General features: G+C 44.1%; 1 protein-coding gene across 7 annotated transcripts; it reads right to left on the bottom strand.

The window, feature by feature from the left end:
* Positions 1–1441: 1441 nt before the first annotated feature.
* LOC310837239 (cytosolic 5'-nucleotidase 1A-like) lies at positions 1442–24047 on the bottom strand. Of its 7 annotated transcripts, none has more exons than XM_083723442.1 (7): positions 23773–24047; positions 21368–21421; positions 19142–19309; positions 14043–14172; positions 9816–9938; positions 8878–9056; positions 1442–2170 (listed from the first exon to the last, which is right to left on the bottom strand). In XM_083723442.1, exons 2-7 carry the CDS (start codon positions 21410–21412, stop codon positions 1868–1870), a joined length of 948 nt encoding a protein of 315 aa, XP_083579568.1. In that variant the 5' UTR covers positions 21413–21421; positions 23773–24047; the 3' UTR covers positions 1442–1867. The 7 variants fall into 7 exon arrangements, with proteins under 7 accessions (XP_083579568.1, XP_083579571.1, XP_083579569.1 ...); XM_083723445.1 differs by having other exon boundaries at positions 21368–21476; positions 23773–23934; XM_083723443.1 differs by having other exon boundaries at positions 21368–21472; positions 23773–23934.

The following is a 24047-nucleotide window of genomic DNA, read 5'->3' as shown; positions in this document are numbered from 1 at the left end:
GGGGCAGCTTAGAGACCAGGGATGGCGGCAGCAGCTGCCCAGAGGACTCCCAAGGAGAGAGGAGAGGAGGCTGATGGAACACTAAGGTTACCAGATTTTTTTCAATGAATCTGGGCACCTTTTTCAACTTCAATGGATTTTGTATAGGGATTGATTTGTAAATCTGGGGACTGTCCGCAGGAAACAGGGACGTCTGGTAAACTTATGGAACACTCCACAAGGGAGGGTGTTCAAGAAAGGTCGAGAGGCGGCCAGCTCTGCAGGCGAGGGGTGACATAACTGGGCTCCTGAGCCCCCACAGGAGTGCTGCAGAAACAATGTAGTTGGTCAAGGTCCTGGACTCAAAAAGGTTGAAAATGTCTGGGCTAAACCATGCCTGCTTTGGTAGAGAGCTCTGTGCTGCCCTCGTGTGGATAACATTGGTATAAACAGTTACAGATAGGTAGCCGTGTTGGTCTGCCATAGTCAAAACAAAAAAAATTCCTTCCAGTAGCACCTTAAAGTTCTTGGTATGAGCTTTCGTGTGCATGCACACTTCTTCTGAAGAAGTGTGCATGCACACGAAAGCTCATATTGGTATAAACAGATTGGCCAGTTTTAGATTCTGCATCAGTTGCCCCACTTAAAGTCAACATTCCACTGACCTCAGCAGAATTCTGGACGTGGCTGAATAAGGCACTCATGTACACACTCTCTCATGATGAACCTTTGATGCTTCTGTTCATAGTGCCTTCCAGGCTGTAATAATAAACCTAATGTAATACTTGCTAATATTTTATTTGTCCCTAGGGGCAAACAACTTCTTTCCCCCCATTAAAGCTGCATTGGAGGATTTTTACCATTGCATGTTATTGAGCTTTCTACGCCCTTAATAATCCTAATTTATTTATTTTAAAAAATCTATTTGCATGTGCACTAACAGAAACTTTCTTCCCCGGATAAATAGCAGGTGCTTTTTGGGGTGGGTGGATTTTCATTGGGACGGTAATGTGGGACTGCCTTGTCGCCTCCGCTTCTGTGCACCCAGAAAATCTGCTCCAGATGTCTGAGGAACCTTCTGGATCTTGGGGAGAGGCAAGGGGGAGGTCCTATTGCATGAGTGGAAGCAGGAAATTCAACATTTGGGGAAAGAGTGCAACAATCACCACAAGCGTGGACTACCTTAGAGCCACCCTTCCCTTCCTTTCTCAGAGGTGTGGTTCCAATGGTAGTTATTATTGTTTTGCTGTGTTATTATAAATTTGATTTTGTGGTGTTTGTTTGAAATGTGTCCTTGTATCTTTGTTGTAAGCAACTTTGAGCATTTTTGTGTGGAAAAGTGGCATACAAATAAAATGAATCAATGATGAGTTCAGTGAAATTATGGGGAGATTGGCTTATCTCCTGCATCTTTACCTTGGGACAACTTCAACATTATATTTCTGATCAGTGCCATTTTAGCTTTGTATTTTTAAAAACCCACTATTTTTATTTCTGCTCTTTTTGCATACACATATATAAAATATTAAAGGAACAGCATTTAAATGAAAATGCATTTTAGTGCAATAAAAAAGGCTAAAACCCCCCAACAATCACTCTGCTTTTTTTCTAGTCACCATTTAGCTATCAAGTTAATCTGTTATACTTCAGTCATTGTTCCTTTATGAGCTTTCCGCTGCTCAAGTTAAATGGGTCCATATATTTGGATTTGTTCAGAATATATCGCAGCAAAGCAGCCAACACTGTTTCTTCATGCAGCAGTTTTGTTCCCTTGGTCCCTAAATGTAGTCAATGCCGTTTCAACTTTGTCCTGTCAGTCTGAAGCTTTGCCCAGCCATCCTTCAATTTGTTCAATCACCACAATATTGCAGCCATGATGTGTTCCCTGTCAGCAGTCACAAGGAACCAGGGCAGAGGGTATGCCAATATCCTGGGCACCCTGGATATTGTGAAGACCATCGTCAAAGAAGATGTGGGGCTGAATCTTGGAGAGGATGGGGCCTTTAGGTGCTCCATCCATGAAGAAGGCCTCATCAATTGCCAGGCCCCATTCCCGAAGAGTTTTTATGGCCCGGATGCCCATGTCACGGCCACTGCGGGCAGTTACCAAGTAAATGCGGATGGGAGAGTCCTCTTTGCCAAATTTTTGCCGCATCTTGCCAAGATGCAAAGCAAATGCTTTCAGTGGGCCCTGTAAAATACAGTAGGCAAAAGAGGGAGGCGTTATATTATTCCACAGAACAGTAAATTATAAACCAAACAATTCTATTCAGAGGGGGAACAATAGGATTCTTGGGACCTTGTTTTTTATTTTTTAAAAATGTATAATGTAAACCACATGGGTTTATCTTACTTTATCCAAGTGACAACATTCGAGGAGTGTTTATAAAAACGGCAAGTTTTTAAAGAAGTCACTGTATATGTGATCATTTCATCAGGGCACGGGAGAAGAGTTTTAAAGTGTACGTCGTCTGTCTGACTTTAGCATTCACTAGATCAAAGTACAGAAACCAGAAAAGATTGCTTTGTAAAGATAGATCAATGCAGCAAAGCCCCATCAAAAGAATCGCCTTCCTGGCCACTTCAGTCCTTTGAATTGGGTGGGGGAACTGTGGCATTTCAAAGAGTCAACTGACAGGTGAATATGTGTCATTTGATGACTTGCAGTTGAACATATTCATCGCCTCCATTGAAAAGAATCAGGTTTGAGATAGTGCCAGGTGATAGGAAAACTGTCAGACACATCATCTCTAGTCATCAGGTAATGAGCATGCCTGTGTGAATTCATCCGTCATCTCTCAGGCCTCTGCCAGTCAGGACCCATCATGCTTCTAATGCAGCCTCCCCACTTCCACTAACCGTACAGATATGAGCCTTGCTGCTGTTATCTACACTCTGGTAACCTGGTAGTTGAATTACCGCAATGCATTATATACATGAAGCTGCTTTAGGAAATGGTTTGGAAACTTCACTTGGTCAAAACAGGGCAGCTAGGTTATTACTGGGGAGTGGTAATGTCAGGGAACTGCCCTCTAGAGGCGGAGGCAAGGCTCCAGAGCGATGCTGGAGAGGGGCCCAGCAGGGAGAGAGGCAGCCCATCGGCTGGGGAAGGAAATCAGCGTAACACCAGGGGTGAAGGGGGGCAGATGGGGGAATCGGCGAGGGGGCTCCAGGACTCCTCGCCGGAGACCAGCGGGGAGAGCACGGGTCCTCCGCTGCCCACACCCACCCTGTGCAGAAGACTTCCGCGCAGGGAGAGTAAGCGGAGACTTGGTGTCAAAGAACTTCTTTGCTGGAAGAGGTTCAAGAAACGCCCACTGACGGATTCTGCCAGCGACTGAAACAGCCACGAAGTGAAGGGCTGTCCAGACAGAAAGGGTTTAACCAGGTAACCTAGCCAGGAGTGGCGGCAACTTACGCACGAGCAACCCCTATAACCATTACAGGTAAATATGATCGTATTACACCAGTGCCCCATGATTTGGAAGCCGCCCAGAGTGATTGGGGCAACCTAGTTAGATGGATGGTGTATAAAATAAAAATAAAAATAATTAATATTAGCAGCAGCAGCAGCAGCACCATACCTTCCAACATTTCTCCAATGAAAATAGGGATGTCCTATTCCATGATAATAGTTTTATTTTTTTATACCCCATTCATCTGACTGTGTTGCCCCAGCCACATTGGGCGGCTTGCAACATATATAAACACATAATAAAACATGAAACATTTTTTTAAAAAACCTCCCTATACAGGGCTTCCTTCAGATGTTTTCTAAAGGTTGCATAGTGACTTATCTTCTAGGCTCAGGGGTCGCATAACTGTTGGTTTCTGCTTCCTTCACTGAGCAGCGAAGTGCTTGTCACAAGACAATGTTTACATTCCACAGTCAAGTGCTGTTGGGTTTTCTCACGGGAAAGGAGACTGGATGTGACGTACACTGGTTTCCTGTTTTTCACTGTTCTTTGCAGTTCAGTGTGATTCTCTCCGTGCTTTAGAGGAGAGAGGATGCCTTTCTCTGCTCCGGCAGAGAGAAGATGTTTTTCTGTAAATTACCAGCTTTGAAGTGTAAATAAAGTAATATAGAGCATGTTGGCACGTACTTTTCATCATTCCGCTGTGCACTGGACACTGCTTATCTCCAACATTTGGTTCCGGGCCCAGAAAAACGCAGTGTTTTGAGAATGGACTCCAGAAGTTGGGCTCCTGGCAAAGGAACAAAGGAGCAAAGAATTGGAGTGCCGACAAAGGATCGGAATGCAGAGGGCCGGATCGGACGATATCTCTGCGCGTCAAGATGATTTGATGAGGTATGTGCTACAGCTCCGGGCAGCCTGCCAGCTTCTAATTAATGGCTTTATGGCTGGACTTTGAACTTTTATAGCCGGTTTTGCCGTGGCACAGGCAAAAGGCTAGAAGGATAAATTTTTCCTATGCTGGGGGAAATCGAAAGTAAAGCAGCTGCAGCAGTGTCGCAGCATGAATTTAAGACAGCAGAGAGAACTTTCACTTTTGAACTTGCCTTTGGAATGCGGTTTGAAGCAGCTGCAGATAAGCAAAGCAGTTAAGCAGAAAGGCACAGGCTCACAGGCAGAGGCTGGAAATTGAAAGTACTTTTGAACTTGCTTTTGGAATGAAGCAGCTGCAGCTGTACACAGACGCAGCTTGTATAAAGCAGCTTGATTTAAAGCAGCAGAGATGACGCAGAAGGCTAATGCCAGAGTCATGATGGCTCGCTGCAGAAGGCTGGCTGATGCAAGTGGGGAATCTGATGCCAATCAGCCAAATGCTCAACTCACAGTAGCCTGTGATACTGCCATGATTCAGAATGAAGCAGACCGCCAGGGTGATAGCTGCATGGGCAAGGGGGAGACTTCACAGACGTCATCCCATAGTGCAGTGGAACCACCAGATGGCGCCAAAGCTTTGAAGGCAGTGAAATGCTACACGTGTGGACGTCTAGGCCATATGAAGAGGGAATGCAGATATCCCAGGGCCAAGACAGAGCAGCGCAGCGAAAGCTCATCGCGTGGAAAAGGCCGAGGCAAAGGCAAAGGTCCGGTGTCCAGGACAACGCAGCACAAGGCAATGGTCTCACGCTTCACTCCAAAGGTTGCAGAGGTCCAGAAGACGTCTAGATCTTTCTTCGTTGTTGATTCAGCGGCGACCCACCACATGTGCAACGATAAGCGACTGTTCGTGTCTTTTACACCGCAGGAAGGTGCATCATCACAAAGAAAAATGATTATGTATTGCATGCTGAATATGTTGATCGTTTGTATGTTTTGTATTTTGATGATGTTGTGCAGGATGACACTTGTTGCATTGCAGGTTCTAACAAAAGTTTGCATGCAGAATGTATTCACGATTTTCATCGAAAATTTGGTCATTTGCATTTTGAGGCAGTATCTAAAATGCCTGCCTTGGTTGAAGGTATGACTATTAAACCCTGCAGGTACCACATGAAGTGCAAGGCATGCGCAGCAAACAAGGTAAAAATGGCTGCGAAAGGTAAGGTGTCTAGTAGGCAAGCTACAGAACCATACCAGGTTGTTCATGCTGATTTGGTTGGACCACTAGCGCCCTCTTTGGGTGGAAACAGGTACTTCATGGTTCTCATTGATGCATTTTCCAGGTATATTTATGTGTACAATCTCAAGCAGAAATCAGAGGCTTTTCCAAGGTTCAAGGAATTCTGTGCTTGGTTGGGAAATGTGCATGGTAAGAAGGTAAAGACTCTTTTCAGTGATCGCGGGGGAGAATTCACTTCTCAGCAGTTTGAAGCTTTTCTGACTGAGAAAGGAATTCAACACGATTTGTCTAGTCCTCGCTCGCCATGGCAGAATGGACTTGCGGAACGAGCAAATCAGACATTGCTTCAAGGGTTAAAAACCTTGCTGCATGATGCCAATCTTCCAGAGAGTTATTGGGCCGAAGCTCTCTCATGTTTCACTTACAGTTATAATCGCAGGTTATCTTCAGCGATTGGTTGTACCCCCTATGAGAAGATGTTTGGCAAGAAGCCATACATCAAACACATGAAAATTTTTGGTTCTGACATGTGGGTTCACTCACCACAAAACTCCAAGTTAGACAAGCGTGGATTGCATGGTATCTTTCTAGGTTATCAGAAAGGGTCTTACAGAATAATGATGACTGACTCTAAGACAATTAAGCTCACAAGAAGTGTTGAGTACAATGCCAAGTGGGGGGAGAATGTGGGAATTTTCCAATGTTATCCTGATGACAGTGATGAAACTGAGGATAGTCAAAAGCAACCGCAACAACCCACACCCACTGATGAAGGTTCTGATTCTGATTCTGAAACTGAATCGGGTGATTCAGAGGATTTCAAGAGTGCGAAAGCCTCTATGCGACCCTCTGAAAGCTCTGATCAAGAATTGGAGGAACCATTGTTCACAATAGGTCACTTTTCTCCTAAGAAGGAAGAGGAGAGTGTTGAAGACTTAAGGCTAATTCGCAGGTCACAGAGAGCAACAAAAGGCAGACCTCCAAAGAGATTTGCTGATGAGTTTGCTAAGATAGCAGTAACAGCTGTTAAAAGCTCCAAGAAGGTGTTTGAACCTTCAAGTTTCCAAGAAATCCAGGATTTGGATTCAAAGGAAGCTGAGCCATGGTTAAATGCCATGAAGGCTGAGCTTGATTCCTTGGAAAGGAACAAAACATGGGACCTTGTTCCAGTAGTTCCAGGAATGAAACTGCTTGGAAGCAAATGGGTCTTCAAAGCGAAGACTGATCAAAATGGCAAGATAGTCAGACACAAAGCCAGATTGGTAGCCAGAGGTTTTGCACAGGTACCAGGTGAAGACTATCACGAGACCTACTCACCCACCGTGAGGTATGAGAGCATTAGGCTTATGCTCAAGCTAGCTGCAGAAGAGAATCTACACATTAGTCACCATGATGTGAATACAGCTTTTCTGTACGGATCTCTAGATGAATCACTTTATATGCTTCCACCTGATGGCGTACAGGTAAAACAGGGATTTGTTTGTGCTCTGAAGAAGTCCCTTTATGGTCTCAAACAAAGTGCACGGTGTTGGCACACAAAACTCACTGAAGTATTGTTTTCTCTAGGTTTTAAGCAAGGGAAAGCTGATCCATGTGTATTTGTCAAAGAGGAGGGGCAAAAGAAACTGTATTGTTTGTTTTATGTTGATGATCTTTTATTCTTTTGGAAGGATGTCACAATGTACAATAATGCCCTAGCTCAATTGAAAGAGCACTTTGACATGAAAGATCTTGGTGAGGTAAACAACTACCTATCTCTGGAAATAGAGAGAGATCAAGATGGTAACATTCTAGTACACCAGTCACGTAAAATTGCTGATGTGTTAAGCAAACTAAACCTGATGGATGCTAACCCTGTAGACACACCGATGACAACAGGTTATCAGGTAGATGACACTGGAGAAGCATTTTCTGATACTACACTGTACAGAAGTGTGCTAGGCAAGCTAAACTTCATTGCCAGATGTTCAAGACCTGACATTGCTGTTAGCTGTAATTTGCTAAGCAGACAAGTCAACAATCCTACTGTTAAGGATTGGAAAGCTCTGAAACGCATAGCGCGGTATTTGAAAGGCACTATGCATTACAGACTGAGATTTAACAATCAGAAGTCTGGCGGTCTTGAGATATTTGCAGATGCAAGTTTTGGAAGTGACACTACAGACAAGAAAAGTACGTCTGGAGTTTGCTATAAGTACAATCAGGGTCTATTTGATTGGTCATGCAAGAAGCAAACAACAGTTAGCTTAAGTACTTGTGAAGCTGAACTGAATGCACTGTCTTATTCACTTAAGGATTGTGAATGGTTGTTACAATTGTGCAAAGACATAAAAATTCCTGTCAAATGTCCAATCCAGGTTTACCAGGACAACAAAGCATGTTTGGCTTTGCTGAATTCTGAAGGTTGTAAGCAAAGCACGAAGCACTTGCAATTAAAGTTGCAACATGCTAGGGAACGTATTCAAAAGGGACTCGTAACGGTGTCCTATATGCCAGGTAATGAAATTCCTGCTGATGTATTGTCCAAGATTGTATCAAGGGATCAACACTGTACCTATGTGCAGAAGTTGGGTTTGTACTGATATTGTACGAACACGCTGCCCAGTGATGTTCACAGAAAGGGGGAGGATGTTGGTTTCTGCTTCCTTCACTGAGCAGCGAAGTGCTTGTCACAAGACAATGTTTACATTCCACAGTCAAGTGCTGTTGGGTTTTCTCACGGGAAAGGAGACTGGATGTGACGTACACTGGTTTCCTGTTTTTCACTGTTCTTTGCAGTTCAGTGTGATTCTCTCCGTGCTTTAGAGGAGAGAGGATGCCTTTCTCTGCTCCGGCAGAGAGAAGATGTTTTTCTGTAAATTACCAGCTTTGAAGTGTAAATAAAGTAATATAGAGCATGTTGGCATGTACTTTTCATCATTCCGCTGTGCACTGGACACTGCTTATCTCCAACATTTCTCCAATGAAAATAGGGACTTGCTAAGGAAAAGTGGGACATTCTGGGATCAAGTCAGAAACCAGGACTGTAAATCTGGGACTGTCCCTGGAAAATAGGGACACTTGGAGGGTCTGCTGCACTGGCTCCCAATCTGTTTCTGGGACTTTTAAAGCTCTGCATGGCTTCAGGACAGGCTACTTAAAGGATCATCTTCTCAGCAGTTGGGTATGTGCAGCTGCATGAGCAAAGCCCATCGACTTAAGCATAACCCTGACCTTGCCACCTCGCCCTTGCTCAAGATCTCAATAGCTAGTTATATCGATTCATATATATTATAGAAATGAGTCTTAGAGGGAGAAATCACTCATACACCTAGTGGGGGGTAGGAATGGATGCAAGTAAAGGGTAAGAAAAGTAAGCAACCTCACCTCTCCCATGGGCACACTTTCCATCTTTTTCTCATACTCTACAGCCCCCTCCAGCCCCTTCTCACGAAAGACCCGCTCCGTCTCGTCTGAAAAGAGTACAGCATCACCGTCAAAGACGACGCGCAGCTGGGTGCTGGGAGCCTGGATCTCCTGCTGGAAGATGAGTGCTGCTGAAACTCCTGTATGACAGAGAGACGGTTAGATTGCCTGTCTGGAAGTGATTCAGCAGAGGATGCATGACAGACACAGCTTGGGCTAGGCCCTAATTTAAATACCCTATTCTCTGGCATGAAATGATCTCCTGAGGTTAAGCAGACACAGATGTGGTGTATCTCTGGAAGTGACAGATGTGAGGCATGCTCTGTTGGTTCACAGCCTGCTCATGACTATTAAAGCTTTTAGATGTCACAACTGACTGCTTTATTTTTTGTTTTATTTTGCTGTCAGCCTTCAAAGGGAGGAGGACAGGTTGTCTTTGGTGCAGCTGCCTTGTCACAACAACAGGCTCCGGGGGAAAGCAGAAGAGACGAAGCAGTCTTGCCTAGGGTTGAAGCCTCTCTCCCACTTTCCCCGCGCACTAGCTGAACAGGTCAGTGTTTCCTCAAGATGTCTGTTCAGAAGTGTGAGGAACACTGCAGGGAAACGCTATTCCTCTTCAGCAACGAATGTGACTTTCCTCACAATCACGCCGCTAGAGGAACTTAACACACTAAACAATGACATCAACTGGGATTTATCCTGGGTACAAACCCACAAACAGCATTTCGGAGCGAGAGAGCAAGCACATTTCTCTGTTGTTTGAACTTGATGGGGCACAGATGATTTTGAGAGGACATATGGAAGGAGAGATGGTAGGCCCAGGCCATAAAATCAAAGCAATGTCAACAAACTGTAACAGGAACTTTTTAGGCGAAAGAAAAGAAGAAACAGAAACAAACCTCTCTGAAGCGCATTGCACACATCTGTCATGTCAGCTGAGAGGAAAAGCTTCACCTTGTGGGTTTTCAAGTACTGGGTAGAATCTTCATCACTGACAAAACAAAACTTGGAGATCTCCAGACCTTTAATCCAGGGACAAATAAATATTGTGCAGTCAGTTGTAAAGGGGGGACTACAAGGAGTTTAAGCATATTAGAAGAAAATATACCATATTACAAGGTCTGATTTGCAGGGCTGAACTAGGCAACTTCTTCTTAATCTTGGTTGTGTAACACTTAGAAATTGTCACCAGATGTCACTATAGCGCTACTGGCACAGCTAGAACAAAAAGTATCAAGTCTTTCATTCCGGACCAAACAGGATACAATGTCAATGGCATGTAAGCAATTCATGGGCATAGTGTTTTTTTTAAATACCAATGTGGGGAGGCCCAAGCAGGATCAGGACTGTCATGCACAGGGAGGGGCATCAACAATAATTTCCCCGGTCATCACCTTGACAAAAATCACCCCTGAAGTTGGCATTAGCCTCTGGAGGGAAGCTCCCATTGGTGCCCTAGAGCCGGCACCTCACAGACTCAGTCAAATCTATGCCCAGTCACAGCACCAGTGTTGGAGTGCAACTCTGATGGGGTAAACATACGTTCTTTTTTAGCCCCATCCTAATATTAAGCAGTTTTGACTCTCTGTTGTAATAGAAATCAAGAAAATCATAGGCATTGACATAGCATTCAATTAGTTGTTTATCCTGTTTAGATATTGTCAGGGAACTGCCATCAGAACGAGAGACGGAGGCAGGGCCACCCAGCGATGCCGGAGAGGGGACGAGCAGGGGGGAAGGATTTCAACGTGACACCCATAGAGAAGAGAGGGAGATGGAGGAATTGGTGACAGGGCTCCAAGACCCTTCCCCCGACGATAGTGGAGAGAGCGCTGGGACGCCCCTGCCTTCCCCTTACTTGCGCAGACGCGTTCCGCGCAGATAACATAGGAGGAGACTTGGGGTCAAACAGCTTTTATGCTGGAAGAGGTTCAAGAGACGCCCACTCTCGGATTCTGCAAGTGACTAACAGGTCACGGAGGGCGAGCTCCGACCCTGGGCATTGTTGGGGCAAGCAAGCTAACTGAACTGAAGTAAGGTTACACACGAGTAACCCCTAACAACCATTACAGATATATGTAGGTTAAAGTGCCAGATCAGAATGTGGAAATGTTCACTTTTAATAGCAACTCAATTGATTATTGATTAAAACAAAAAAAATTCCTTCCAGTAGCACCTTAAAGACCAACTAAGTCAGTTCTTGGTATGAGCTTTCGTGTGCATGCACACTTCTTCAGATACACTGAAGAAGTGTGCATGCACACGAAAGCTCATACCAAGAACTGACTTAGTTGGTCTTTAAGGTGCTACTGGAAGGAATTTTTTTTTGTTTTGACTATGGCAGACCAACACGGCTACCTATCTGTAACTGGATTATTGATTAGTCAGCATTGCAAAAAGATTACCCCACCATCTATAGAAGGCCAGTGTCTGCAGGTATGAGATATGGCTTATTCAATCCAACTTTGTAAGAGTCGGAGAAGGGAGGTGCCAAAATAATGTAATTATTGAGAAATTGAACTTCTTCACACAGTATTGGAACAATAGAGTACAGGACACAATACAGCCCTACTCTGTTTTGGGATGGATTTAAGCAACAGTACTAATTACTAAAACAGAACAGCAGCACTGTTAGAATCTATGATTATTTTATTCTAACAGTGCTGCTGTTCTGTTTTTATAAATACTGTCAAGCATGGCAAAATGATTAAAGTGGTCATACGATAGGAACACCCGCAAACTATTCTGCATCTTTTACTGTTTTCTTTCATTTTCACTAATAAAGAAAGAGGAAGGAACTACAGAAAGTTGTGATCTTCAAATGATGGGTTTTTCTTCATTTGATGCACGTACAGGGATGGGAGTAGTTATCTAAAGCACATACCCAAGCCCTGAAAGAGGCATTTGGGGCCCAAGGGCAAGGCAGTACTTATGGTCCTCTGGCTTTCATGACCATGTCTGACCCCTCATATCCTTAGTTCTCTATCCTTAGTATAGACTGCTTTGAGGAGAATGGTGCTTCTGCTGTTGGAATTCCATGAGATGTGCTGATAGTTTGAGGCAGTCTCAGGCTCACATGCCCTTGCATTTTGAATCTGAAAGTCCCTGTCTTGGTTCCAGGCGCCTTCCCCCCTCAGCACTCGCACTGTGGTATGCCCTCAAGGGTTCCACCCATACAAGTCCTGGGAAATAAGTACAGCTGGTTAAACTATACCTAGGTGAGTCAGAGCTTGAGACCACACCTTGGCTGCTTCCAGGTAGCCGTGTGTTTCTCCTCACATAACTTCACAGCGTCCCCAACTCACATCCTTGCACAATGGGGAATGAACACCACAGGAAAAGTGGCAACCTTGCCAACTTGTAAATGCAGCACTTGCTCTCTGCTCTTCCTGCATCCTTTGTGGAAATTTCCCTCCATACTTTTATGTTTGTAGCATGTACCCTTTCCCTGCAAATTGTGGGGAGGCTGCAAAGTCTCAGAGCTCATATTCACAGCTATAACCCAGATGATTCTTAAATGTGTCATCTCCTTCTTGGAGTACATGCCTGGTTCTGATTTTTTTTTGGAATGTGGACCTAGTCACAGGCAGATTGGGCTGCATGGAAACCTCCCACAGTGGTGAAGCAGGGGTACATACAGACACAAGTCTTCAAGGAAGCTAGTTGGCATGTGGGATAAGTATAGACTGAACCATTTGCAATATGAGACACTGCCACGTGTGTTCATTCATGAGTCTGTTCCATCCCATCTCCACATTTACCTGTGTGTGTTTTTAAAAGCATGAAAATTCATAGTTAAATGTGGATTTAAGCACATATTTTATCACAAACAATGCATTTCGCTACATATTTCATTGCAATGTGGGCAATCCTAAACATACTTTATATAATGCACAAATTTCAACAGATTTTTATACATTCCTTTGAGCCAACGCAACGACTGTTTCGCAACATTTGGAGAGGTGTGAAATCCAAAAGAAAATTTCAGTGCAAACTTGGTCAGTGCACTGAAATATGTAGGCCAAACAACATTATCCTCCGTCCTGAGCTGCCACTAAATTTTGGAGCCAGATGCTCCCTGCCTTCTTCACCTTCTGCCTGCAAACAGTATAGTCCTGTTCATATAGATCATGATCTTAAAACAAAGATGGTGTCTTAGGCTGCAGTTCAAACCATATTTATTCAGAAGTAAGTCTCCCACTGAATGCAACGGGCTTACTCCCTGGTGGGATTCCGCCATAAGTTACTTACTGGTGCTATTTGCTCCTCCCTACTCCCTGGTATGTATATTGTTGTGAGTTGTTTCACACTTAAAGTGACCTCCATGTGTGCACTTTGGCAATATACAGGGACTATTTGTGCTTTACATTTCACAGGATGAACTGTGTGGTGTGAGGGCCCAGGGAAGTGCATTTTCTGTGGTGATTCTTTGCATATGGAACTCCCTCTATTTCAAGGTGTGTGCAGTCCTACCTTTATGTAGTGTTAGGTGATTTGTCAAAATGCACCTTTTTGGTGTGCATTTGGAATGCAAGGTTGACTAGAAAAAAGGTATAATTTGCTGCTGGTGGTACTTTTAGTAAATTGCTACATAAATCGAATCATTATGAGCTGCTGTGCTTTACATTTTAAATGAACGTGTGTGGGTTTTTTTTTAAGAGTTTACTTCTTTTTAATTCGTTTGACCTTTTAGCAAAGTGCCCTGTGGCTTCTGCAAAGGGCAGGATATACCGTATATCACTGAAACAAACTAATACATGAAACGACATTTGCCAGTGGCTGCCTGATTTGTGCAAATGCATGAGCCTTTTTCTAGATGACTACTCCAGTTATGGGTCTCCCAAGGCACTCAGAAGTGGTCCTCTATAAGCATGAACTAGCCTCCTATTCCATACTAAGTGCTGTCTTCCTAGCACAGAGATGAATGGCTTTGTATCCTGTCCAGTGTCCTTACCTCTTTTCGTTTCTCGATTCACAATACATACGGATTCGTCATTGTAATGTGCAGAAATGCATGAGGAAATCAAAATTACCCCCAGAAAGAATGAAATTTACAATGAATGGAAAAAATGAAATCTAGAGGTTTCTGGAAAATGGCTTAACAGTCTTATGCCTAGGACACCTACCATGTTGCTTAGCACTGTTGATGACCCGCACACCACTCTCTGGACTGTTATTGGAGAGGACAATCACATCAAATAGCTCCTTCTCCTCTGGGTCTCTTTCAATAAGTTTCTTGTTCACAAACTGTGCTGCCTGGGGTGGGGGAGAAGAGTCCAGAGGTGTATTACCATTCATTACTATATAAACCCTGGCCTTTAAGGCTGTAAGTGGTGAAGGCAAATGTGTTAGCATTTTAAATATGGCTCACATTACGGTATTTGAAAGCATCTTCACTACTCTGAAAGCACAGGTGCATATTACTGTGCGAGAGGGAGTCGTGAAGAAGAAAAACCAGATCCACAATTTTCTAGCAGTTTCAGGGAACTGCTTCTGTCACAGGCAAAACTGATTGTACAGTATTTGCACTGCTTATGGTGCTCTCACATACCCACTCCCTAGTTGTGGGACAAAGCAATTTTGCAACCATTTATATATATATATATATATATGCAGGTTTTGGTGTCCTCGGGTGTCTTCCCGTGTAAAAGTTGGGGTGTCTAGGCGACGTTTCGACGAGGTCTCACTCGTCATCTTCAGGCTGGTGCTTTCGGCTTCTTGTTACTGGAACAGAGCGGGATCTCAATGTTTGAGTTCCTATAAATACTGTAGAGGGGGTGTGGTGTCTAGCCTCCAATGTTCTGGGCAGAGAGGAAGTTCCCAGGCTAGTGTGCCTTTTCTTCTTTTGTTCCTTAATTACTTGAGAGATACCTTGAGTGATTTCTTGAGTGATATCCTGAGTACCACTTAGGTGGGTCATTAGGTGTGGATTAGTTGCTAAAGTCTTTGTGTCTTGACCTCTTGAACTTTGTGAAGAGTTTTCCTGAGAAGATGGCTGTATTGCACTTAGTTGTGCTTTGGCTTGGCTTCGTGTATAGGGGCGAGCTGTGGTTTTGTGGCTTGTGTCAGCCAGATCTGTGTAGGGATTGCAGGGGGGTGCAGCATCCGGAGGTGCCACCATGGATTGGCTACTGGATGGTGTCAGTAATTCATCTGTGGAGAGGGTCTGGGTTTGGGTCTGGTGTGGTTGATTGGTGTTGGCGTTCTGTGTGCCTCTGGATCTGGTGTCAGTTTTTGTGGGGAGGGCTAATTTCCAGATGTCTGGCAAGCGGGATGTGTCGTCACGCTTGTTCATGTTGTGAGGGTGTTTCTCTATCTCGATGGCTTCCATGATTATTCTCTTGTGGTGATGTTCCGTGTTAAAGAGCAATTTGGAATCTGCAAAATTAATTTCGTGTCCTGTTTCTTTCATGTGTTGGAAAAGAGAGGAAGTTTTTTCTTCTTTTTTGACGGCATTCTTGTGTTCTGCGATACGTGCATTTATTCGTCTGTTTGTTTGTCCAATGTACGTGGCTGGGCAGACTTTGCAGGGTATTTCATAGATCCCTTGGTTTTCCAACTGGATTTTATCCTTGGGGTTTCTGAGGATATTGGCTATTTTTTGGTTGGTGCAAAAGGCTGTTTTGATATTGTGTTTATGGAGGATTTTGCTAATTTTATCTGTAGTGCCCTTGATATAAGGAAGGAGGGCCATGCCATTGTTTTCTTCTGTGTCTTGGTTTTTGGGGGGTGTTTCCTTTTGGATTAGCTTCGTAATCCTGTTTTGCTGGTATCCATTGGCAATTAACACATTTGAGAGATTCTGTAACTCAGTTGTCAAGTGGTCTTTGTCAGCCAGGCGTTTGGTTCTGGAGATGAGAGTCTTGGCTACGGAGTTTATTTGTGCAGGGTGGTGGTGTGATTGTGCATGTAAGTAGCGGTTGGTGTGTGTTTTTTTCTGGTAGATAGTGTGTCCTAGGGAGCCATCAGGTTTTTTGTAGATTAGGACGTCAAGGAAGGGAAGTTGGTTGTTGGCTTCTATTTCCATAGTGAATTGTATTTTGGGGTGTAAGTTGTTGAGATGTGTGAGGAAGCTATCCAGTTTTTCCTTCCCGTGTGGCCAAATTACAAAGGTGTCGTCAACATATCTGAGCCAAAGTTTGGGTTTGTGTTCTGACTTGTCTAAAGCATTGGTTTCAAAGTGTTCCATGTACAGGTTTGCGATGACCGGTGAGAGGGGTGATCCCATAGGTGCTCCTTCTATCTGTTTGTATCTTTGTCCATTGTGGATGAAGTACGTGTTGGTTAGGCAGTGGTTGGTCAGGTCCAAGATGTATTCGGGGGGATTGTATTTGTTTTGAATAGCTGTCAAGGCTTCATTAATGGGCACTTGTGTGAAGAGAGATACAACATCGAAGCTCACAAGTAGGTCATTAGGATGTAGGTTTTGCTTCTTTATTGTTTCTATGAACTGGAAGGAGTTTGGTACGTGTGAAGAGATGGATTCTGCATAGGGCTGAAGTTGCTTGGCGAGAAATTTAGCGAGATTTTGTAGAGGTGAGCCTATGGAGCTGACTATTGGTCTGAGTGGTGTTCCTTCTTTGTGTATCTTGGGGAGGCCGTAGAGTTTGGGGCATCTGGATGATTTTTCTCTGGGGATGATTCTTAGCTGGATTTCTTCACTGATAGGAGAGGCTTTTATTTTGGATTTGGTGGTTTTTTCCAGATAGGTGGTGGGATCTGTTTTTATAGGTTTGTAGGCAGGATCTTGGAGTAGCTTTGATAGTTTTGCTTGGTAGTCCGATGTGTTCATCACCACTGTGGCATTACCTTTGTCTGCTGGGAGAATGATTATGTTGTTGTCTTTCCTCAGGTTGGTGAGTGCTTTCTGTTCTTCTTTGTGTAAATTGCTTCTGGGTGGTTTGCTGGAGCAGAGGATGTTGGTGACTTCAAGTCTGATTTTATTGGCTTCATCTGGGTTGAATTTGGTTAGGCTAGCTTCGACTCCGCATATGATGTTTTCCGTGGGGATGCGTCTCGGGGCGACTGCAAAGTTGAAACCTTTGGAGAGTACTTTGGTTTCAGTTGTGGTGAGGATCCTGTCTGATATGTTATGTACTGTTTGTTTCATGGGTTGCTGTGGAGGGTGGCCGGGCTTCTGGCGTTTCTCTAGTTTGTGGAGTTTGTTGGTGTGTGTGTCTGTCTTATGTGAGGTCTCCGTTTCAGCTCTCCAGACGGCTAGTTGTTTGCATTTGTCCCAGAGTGCAGGGTGGATTTTGTTACAGAGTTTGAGGTGAAGAGTGAGTAGATCTTTGTTGGTTTGGTCTAGTAGGTATCTTTTCTTGTGTAGTTCGTTTCTGATTAGGGATAGTTCAGTTCGTTTCAGGATCCTTTCGGTGGCTGGGGTTTTAGAATGGAATTTAAGTTGGAAGCATGTGGGAATTAATTTGTTGTCTCGGCAGTTGCGTAGGAACAAGAGATCACATAAGATGGTGGCTCTTCGGACTTCTAGTTTCTCGTAGGTTCTTGTCAGCTGGAAGGTTTCCTCCCCGTAGAGGTAAGATATTTGCTTTCGTAGATTTTCACGGGTACAGGAATGCAGGTTTTGGTGTCCTCGGGTGTCTTCCCGTGTAAAAGTTGGGGTGTCTAGGCGACGTTTCGACGAGGTCTCACTCGTCATCTTCAGGCTGGTGCTTTCGGCTTCTTGTTACTGGAACAGAGCGGGATCTCAATGTTTGAGTTCCTATAAATACTGTAGAGGGGGTGTGGTGTCTAGCCTCCAATGTTCTGGGCAGAGAGGAAGTTCCCAGGCTAGTGTGCCTTTTCTTCTTTTGTTCCTTAATTACTTGAGAGATACCTTGAGTGATTTCTTGAGTGATATCCTGAGTACCACTTAGGTGGGTCATTAGGTGTGGATTAGTTGCTAAAGTCTTTGTGTCTTGACGTCAAAAGCCGTCAAAAAAGAAGAAAAAACTTCCTCTCTTTTCCAACACATGAAAGAAACAGGACACGAAATTAATTTTGCAGATTCCAAATTGCTCTTTAACACGGAACATCACCACAAGAGAATAATCATGGAAGCCATCGAGATAGAGAAACACCCTCACAACATGAACAAGCGTGACGACACATCCCGCTTGCCAGACATCTGGAAATTAGCCCTCCCCACAAAAACTGACACCAGATCCAGAGGCACACAGAACGCCAACACCAATCAACCACACCAGACCCAAACCCAGACCCTCTCCACAGATGAATTACTGACACCATCCAGTAGCCAATCCATGGTGGCACCTCCGGATGCTGCACCCCCCTGCAATCCCTACACAGATCTGGCTGACACAAGCCACAAAACCACAGCTCGCCCCTATACACGAAGCCAAGCCAAAGCACAACTAAGTGCAATACAGCCATCTTCTCAGGAAAACTCTTCACAAAGTTCAAGAGGTCAAGACACAAAGACTTTAGCAACTAATCCACACCTAATGACCCACCTAAGTGGTACTCAGGATATCACTCAAGAAATCACTCAAGGTATCTCTCAAGTAATTAAGGAACAAAAGAAGAAAAGGCACACTAGCCTGGGAACTTCCTCTCTGCCCAGAACATTGGAGGCTAGACACCACACCCCCTCTACAGTATTTATAGGAACTCAAACATTGAGATCCCGCTCTGTTCCAGTAACAAGAAGCCGAAAGCACCAGCCTGAAGATGACGAGTGAGACCTCGTCGAAACGTCGCCTAGACACCCCAACTTTTACACGGGAAGACACCCGAGGACACCAAAACCTGCATTCCTGTACCCGTGAAAATCTACGAAAGCATATATATATATATATATATATATATATATATAAATATATATATAACTGGATTTTTTTTGCAAGGCAAAGTATGAATGTGCATGCAAAAGAACACTTATACATTCATTTAAAACATCTTTACTGTCTGATTGAAACATGAGGGAGGCAAGATTAACAGACACTTTTGCTGTTGAAATGGGTGGCAGTAGATTTTTCACTTGCACTGTTAATCTGGCTTTGCAATATGCTTTACACCCATAGATATGTAAATAATCTATGGGTGTAAAGCATATTGCAAAGCCAGATTAACAGTGCAGGTGAAAAATCTACTGCCACCCATTTCAACAGCAAAAGTGTCTGTTAATTCTGAGATGAGAATTTTAAAAGATACAGGGGGTCTGTATTTCACACATGCCTTGACCAAGCTGTTCTGGGCACTTTACCTGGATAAAAGCAAAGGCTGTCCCTGGCTCCAAAGGGTTGTTCTCGTTCATTTGCTGATGCTTCACGTACTCCTCCTTTCCCTTTGTCAAAAAGATCTCGTGCTCCTTTTCCAGGTTGAAAATAGCCCTTGTTGTCACAGCAATGACCAGAGCTTCCGTGGGATCTTTCTGAAGAGGAGAAGCCCGAGAACAAAGTCGAGGTTTGGCAACCAACATTGGTCAAGAGGGAAAACTGCGCTGAAGGAAACCTCAACGAACATTTGTGTCTCTCCTGTATATTTGCAACTCCTCCCCACTCAAAGCCACACTATTTGCATTTAAGACTATTTCACTGCTCTATGTTTTGGCCACCTCTCCTTACAAGAACTGATCTGGAAACAGTAATCATCATCCGAGGCCCTTCTTCATGAGCCCCTTTCATAAGAAGTCTGGAGGGTGGTATCTCTGCTTGTGCAATGCTCTCTCCAGGAAGATTTCCCTGGCACCATCTCAATCTATCTTTAGGTGCCAGGCTAAAAACTTCCCCTTTGATCCTGGCTTTTGGCCCTTGATTTGAAGGAGTTCTAAATATGTGTGGCCTCTCTTAGTGAGGCAGGATCTCTAAAACCTGTCTTTTATTTGTTTGGATATGCTTTTAAAGGTTTTTATTAGTTGTGTTTATTGTAATTGGTTTTAATATTTAAAATTTGTGTTGCTTTTGTGAATATAAACAACAGCAGCAGCAAGAATATGCTCATAGCACATACCTCTACCTTCTTGGGAAACTAATGCTCAGAAACATGTATATCCTGGCAAGCTTAAGGCAAGCTGTCCCTATAATTACATCCCCTGCAGAGAGCACAGATGTGATGAAGCAGAACTTGAACTCCAGTGTCAGGACTCCCAGCCCATGACTTCAATTTGTGAGCTGGCAAAGGAACTACAGAAAGCAGCCAGACTAGTTTTAGGCATGTTTGAACAGCAATAGGCCAGAATACATCATCTGGTACCAGCGGCTTGCAGGTTAGGCTTGCTCACTTGACTTGAGTAACGAGAGGACTATTATTAGCCCTTGCGAGGTAAGTGCAAATCTGCAACCTTATGGTGGTAAAAGCAGCTGTGGATGGAGTTTTAGGAACCAAATGACTGAAAGGATAAAGGTAGTATTCCTTCTTGTTGTCATCCTTGGATAGAAACCCCTCCCCGACAGTTCACAACAGAGAAATGACCTTTAGGATTCCCAGGGAGCATTCTGCCTTTGAGTTAGACTGAGCCTAACGGGAAGCACCCTGCTTTGTTTTGGAGGAACTTTCTGATCATTCCAGACCCAGAAAGGGTTCGGTGCTAGAGAACATGCTTTTTCAGGGAAAGCACACCAGGTTCAAACCCTAATATCTCCAGATAGGGGAGAGACGCTGCCAATCAGTGTTGACAGTATTGAGCTAGATGGACTGATGGTCTGACTTGGCATCTTTTTTTGGGAAATAAATTTGTATTAGTTTTCCAATATTCCCCCAATAATAGCCAAATTATAACAATATCAATATCTGACTCAGGATCCAAGGGAACTTCCTATACAGTGGTACCTCGGGCTACATACGCTTCAGGTTACATACGCTTCAAGTTACAGACTCCGCTAACCCAGAAATAGTACCTCGGGTTAAGAACTTTGCTTCAGGATGAGAACAGAAATTGTGCTCCAGTAGCACGGTGGCAGCAGGAGGCCCCATTAGCTAAAGTGGTGCTTCAGGTTAAGAACAGTTTCAGGTTAAGAACAGACCTCCAGAATGAATTAAGTACTTAACCCGAGGTACCACTGTATTCCTATGGTCTCGGAATCATAGAATATGCCCAACCAATCTGGTGTTTAAGTTTGGGACCAAATTTTGAATCACTTGGTTTTCATTTGCCCATAACAGGCATAGGCAAACTCGGCCCTCCAGATGTTTTGGGACTACAACTCCTATCATCCCTAGCTAACAGGACCAGTGGTCAGGGATGATGGGAATTGTAGTCCCAAAACATCTGGAGGGCCGAGTTTGCCTATGCCTGGCACATAACAGTGGTTCACATATCTCCAGACTGTATTTGTCTGGAAAACAAGACTCCTCAATGTCTTAGGGTATACTGAAGGGGAAACCAGTTTCATTATATTTAGAACCCTATTGTGCTTAATTGAAAGAAAGCAAAATATAGTTCCTCCTTTAATATGCTGACTATAAACTACTATAGCTATTAATGCCATACCTGGGTCACACTGGTGTTTATGACTGTGCTTTCGAGGTCTGCCATCTTCCGCTTCTGACCTTGAAGGAGGGGAAATAGCTGAGGCACCAAGCATCACATTACATTCTATCTACTGGCAGGAAAGGGAGCATTTATCAACCGAAAGAAAGATTGCATATGACACCTATGCCACGCTATCTCTTTCCATAATTTGTGGAAACAGACCTGCAAACCTCTGTGGCACAAACATAACTTTTCATAGATTTATGCAAAACATTGTCAGAGCCAAACTGAAGATAACATAAAAGCCAGGAAATAGCAACAGATTAGTCACTGAGACAAATATAAAACACAAAACAATATAAAAGCACCCGCAGAGAGAGTAACAGAGAAACAGAAATAAAAGGATACCCTGCTAGCATTCTCCCCAAACTGATCTCACCTCCAAGGAGAGCACCACAGCCATCGTTGCCACCACAGCAGCAACAGGTGATGCATTTTTTGGAGGCAAGACCTGCTGCCCCTGTGGATTATGCCGCCTGAGGCAGTTGTCTCAGTTTGCCTCTGGGTGGGCAAGCCCTGCATACAAGGAATCTTTAAAAGAGCAACTAAGCAGCCACTCATGAAAGAGAGACCCTCTGATCACCTCCAGGTTAGACTTTTGCAATGCATTGTGGGGCTGGCAGGGGTTGCCTCTAGAGACTGCACAGTTAACAACAGCCACTTGGTTACTAAAATAGCAGTCCTAACCCCACTTTCATAGGAGCAAGCCCCACTGAAGTCAACATGGCTTGCTTCTCAGAAGACATAGTTACAGAAGACTGCAACTGAAAAATCCTACAGGTCTGCTTAAGTTATCTGCATGAAAGGAAGACAAACTGGAATTAATGGGAGCTACTAATGGGAGCAAGACTAGCGGTCTTGAATGCAAAACATTATTTATTTGCTTATACACCACTTGATTGTAAAACGAAACCAAACCCTGAAAGCGGTTTACAGAAAAGATAAAACAATAAAGTTACCAATAAGATGAATTAACCATAATAATTTATGACTTTTGAAAAGTTAAAATAACAAACCTAAAATTAATTAAAACTCGTATCAACTTTCTAAATATCTGGGTTGCCTTGTCTAAACAAAAATGCTTTTAGCAGGTACCGAAAAGAGTACAGTGAAGGCGCCTGTCTGACATCAATAGGCAGGGAGTTCCAAAATGTAGGGTGCTGCCGCACTAAACTATCAAGTTCTTACAGATGTAGAACAGGTATTATGTGGCACCTTTAACAGTACCAGTTCTGCAGATCAAAGCAGCCAAGTGGGTGTATATGAGGTAAGGTGATCACACAGGTAAACTGGTTCCAAGTTGTTAAGGGCTTTATATATTAACACCTTGAACTTGGTCCGCTAGCAAATCAGCAACCAGTGCAGATATCTGAGCACAGGTGCTACAAGCTGACTAGGCCTCAATCCTGTCAGCAATTGTGCTGCAGTATTCTGCACTAACTTCAGCTTCCGGCTCAAGAACAAGGGAAGCTCCACACAGAGTGCACTGCAGTAATCCAGTCTTGAAGTAACCAATGCACAAACTACCCTGACAAGGAATTCCCAGCCCAGGAATGACTGTAGTTGTTGAACAAATCGCTACTGGTTAAAGATACATCTTGCCACTGTGGCTACCTGAACCCCCAGTGACAGAGCTGGATCCAAAAGCACCCCCCAAATTTCTTGGACACAGGAACAACTCGCCCATAGTGTCTCTGTCTTGCCAGGATTCAAGATCATATTACAGATCCCTTGGTTGGTAGGTAGTTAGGAAGTTACCCAACAACTTCCTGTTTTGTTTCTAAAGTCTGGTAAACTTCTGCACATTCTTTTCTAACTCCTGGCCTGGCTCGCCAAAGATCAAACGTGCGGAAAGGTGGGATTTTTTTTTGGCAGCAAATCTGATGTGTTCGACACAGGAGCCCGAAAAGACCTGGTAGTCATTGGCTCCAAATCCCGTTGTTCATAGCAGAACCCTACAAGCCCCGAGGTAAGCCAGAGCTATAAACTAACATTTTGACCTGTGATCCCATCACTGTCCCTACAAGCACGCGCAACTCTGGTGTGGAGCCCAGCTCACCCCAGCGGATCTCCTTCTTTTAGCACGTCCCAAAGTTTGAGAGGGAATGCTTGGCTAAAGAGCAGCAGCAGCAGGGCTGCAGAGATCATCACTGATTCCTTTCTGCAGGATCCCTGCATCTCCTTTTAAGGGCTGAGTCCGAAAAGAAAAAAAAACCGGGAAGGATCGTCCCGGGGGGGATACCAACTTCGGCAGCTTCCCGCAGCACTTCTAACAAGTGAGCAATGCAAGGATGGCGTGGGTTCCTTTTCCCTATCTGCAAAACACACCCATGCACAATAAATTTAAAAAGAGCGAAACTCACCAAACGCAAATGCAACTTGTCTCAATCAAAACACCCAGTATTTGAAAAAGATGCTGCCTCTTTCTATCCGGCAGAAGTAGAGGCGCCAGGCATTCTGGGACTTGTGGTCAACGCCGCTGCCTTTCTTCCCTCTTCCGACGACGACAAAGAAGGCGGCGGACTCGCTTCCCAGCGTGCTTTGCGCTAGCGCGCTGTCAACATGCCAGAGCGGTGGGGTGAGGAAGAGTCTGGCGATGGGTGGAACATCGCAGCAATGACAGGGCATCTCTGAGCAG

Source organism: Podarcis gaigeae (assembly GCF_964106915.1).
Source record: "Podarcis gaigeae genome assembly, chromosome: 1".
In the NCBI taxonomy this organism is placed as follows: domain Eukaryota; kingdom Metazoa; phylum Chordata; class Lepidosauria; order Squamata; family Lacertidae; genus Podarcis; species Podarcis gaigeae.
This window is presented reverse-complemented; position numbering and strand designations above follow the sequence as displayed.

Bases quoted from the DNA above. Each gene is read 5' to 3' on its own strand.
- LOC310837239 (XM_083723442.1), bottom strand. From the start codon at position 21,412: ATGGCAGACCTCGAAAGCACAGTCATAAACACCAGTGTGACCCAG. The intron at 9,057-9,815 runs GTTTGTTTCTGT...TCTGTCATACAG, and splicing joins GTGCAATGCGCTTCAGAGAG to GAGTTTCAGCAGCACTCATC. The intron at 2,171-8,877 runs GTGAGGTTGCTT...TGTATTTTACAG, and splicing joins AAAGTGTGCCCATGGGAGAG to GGCCCACTGAAAGCATTTGC.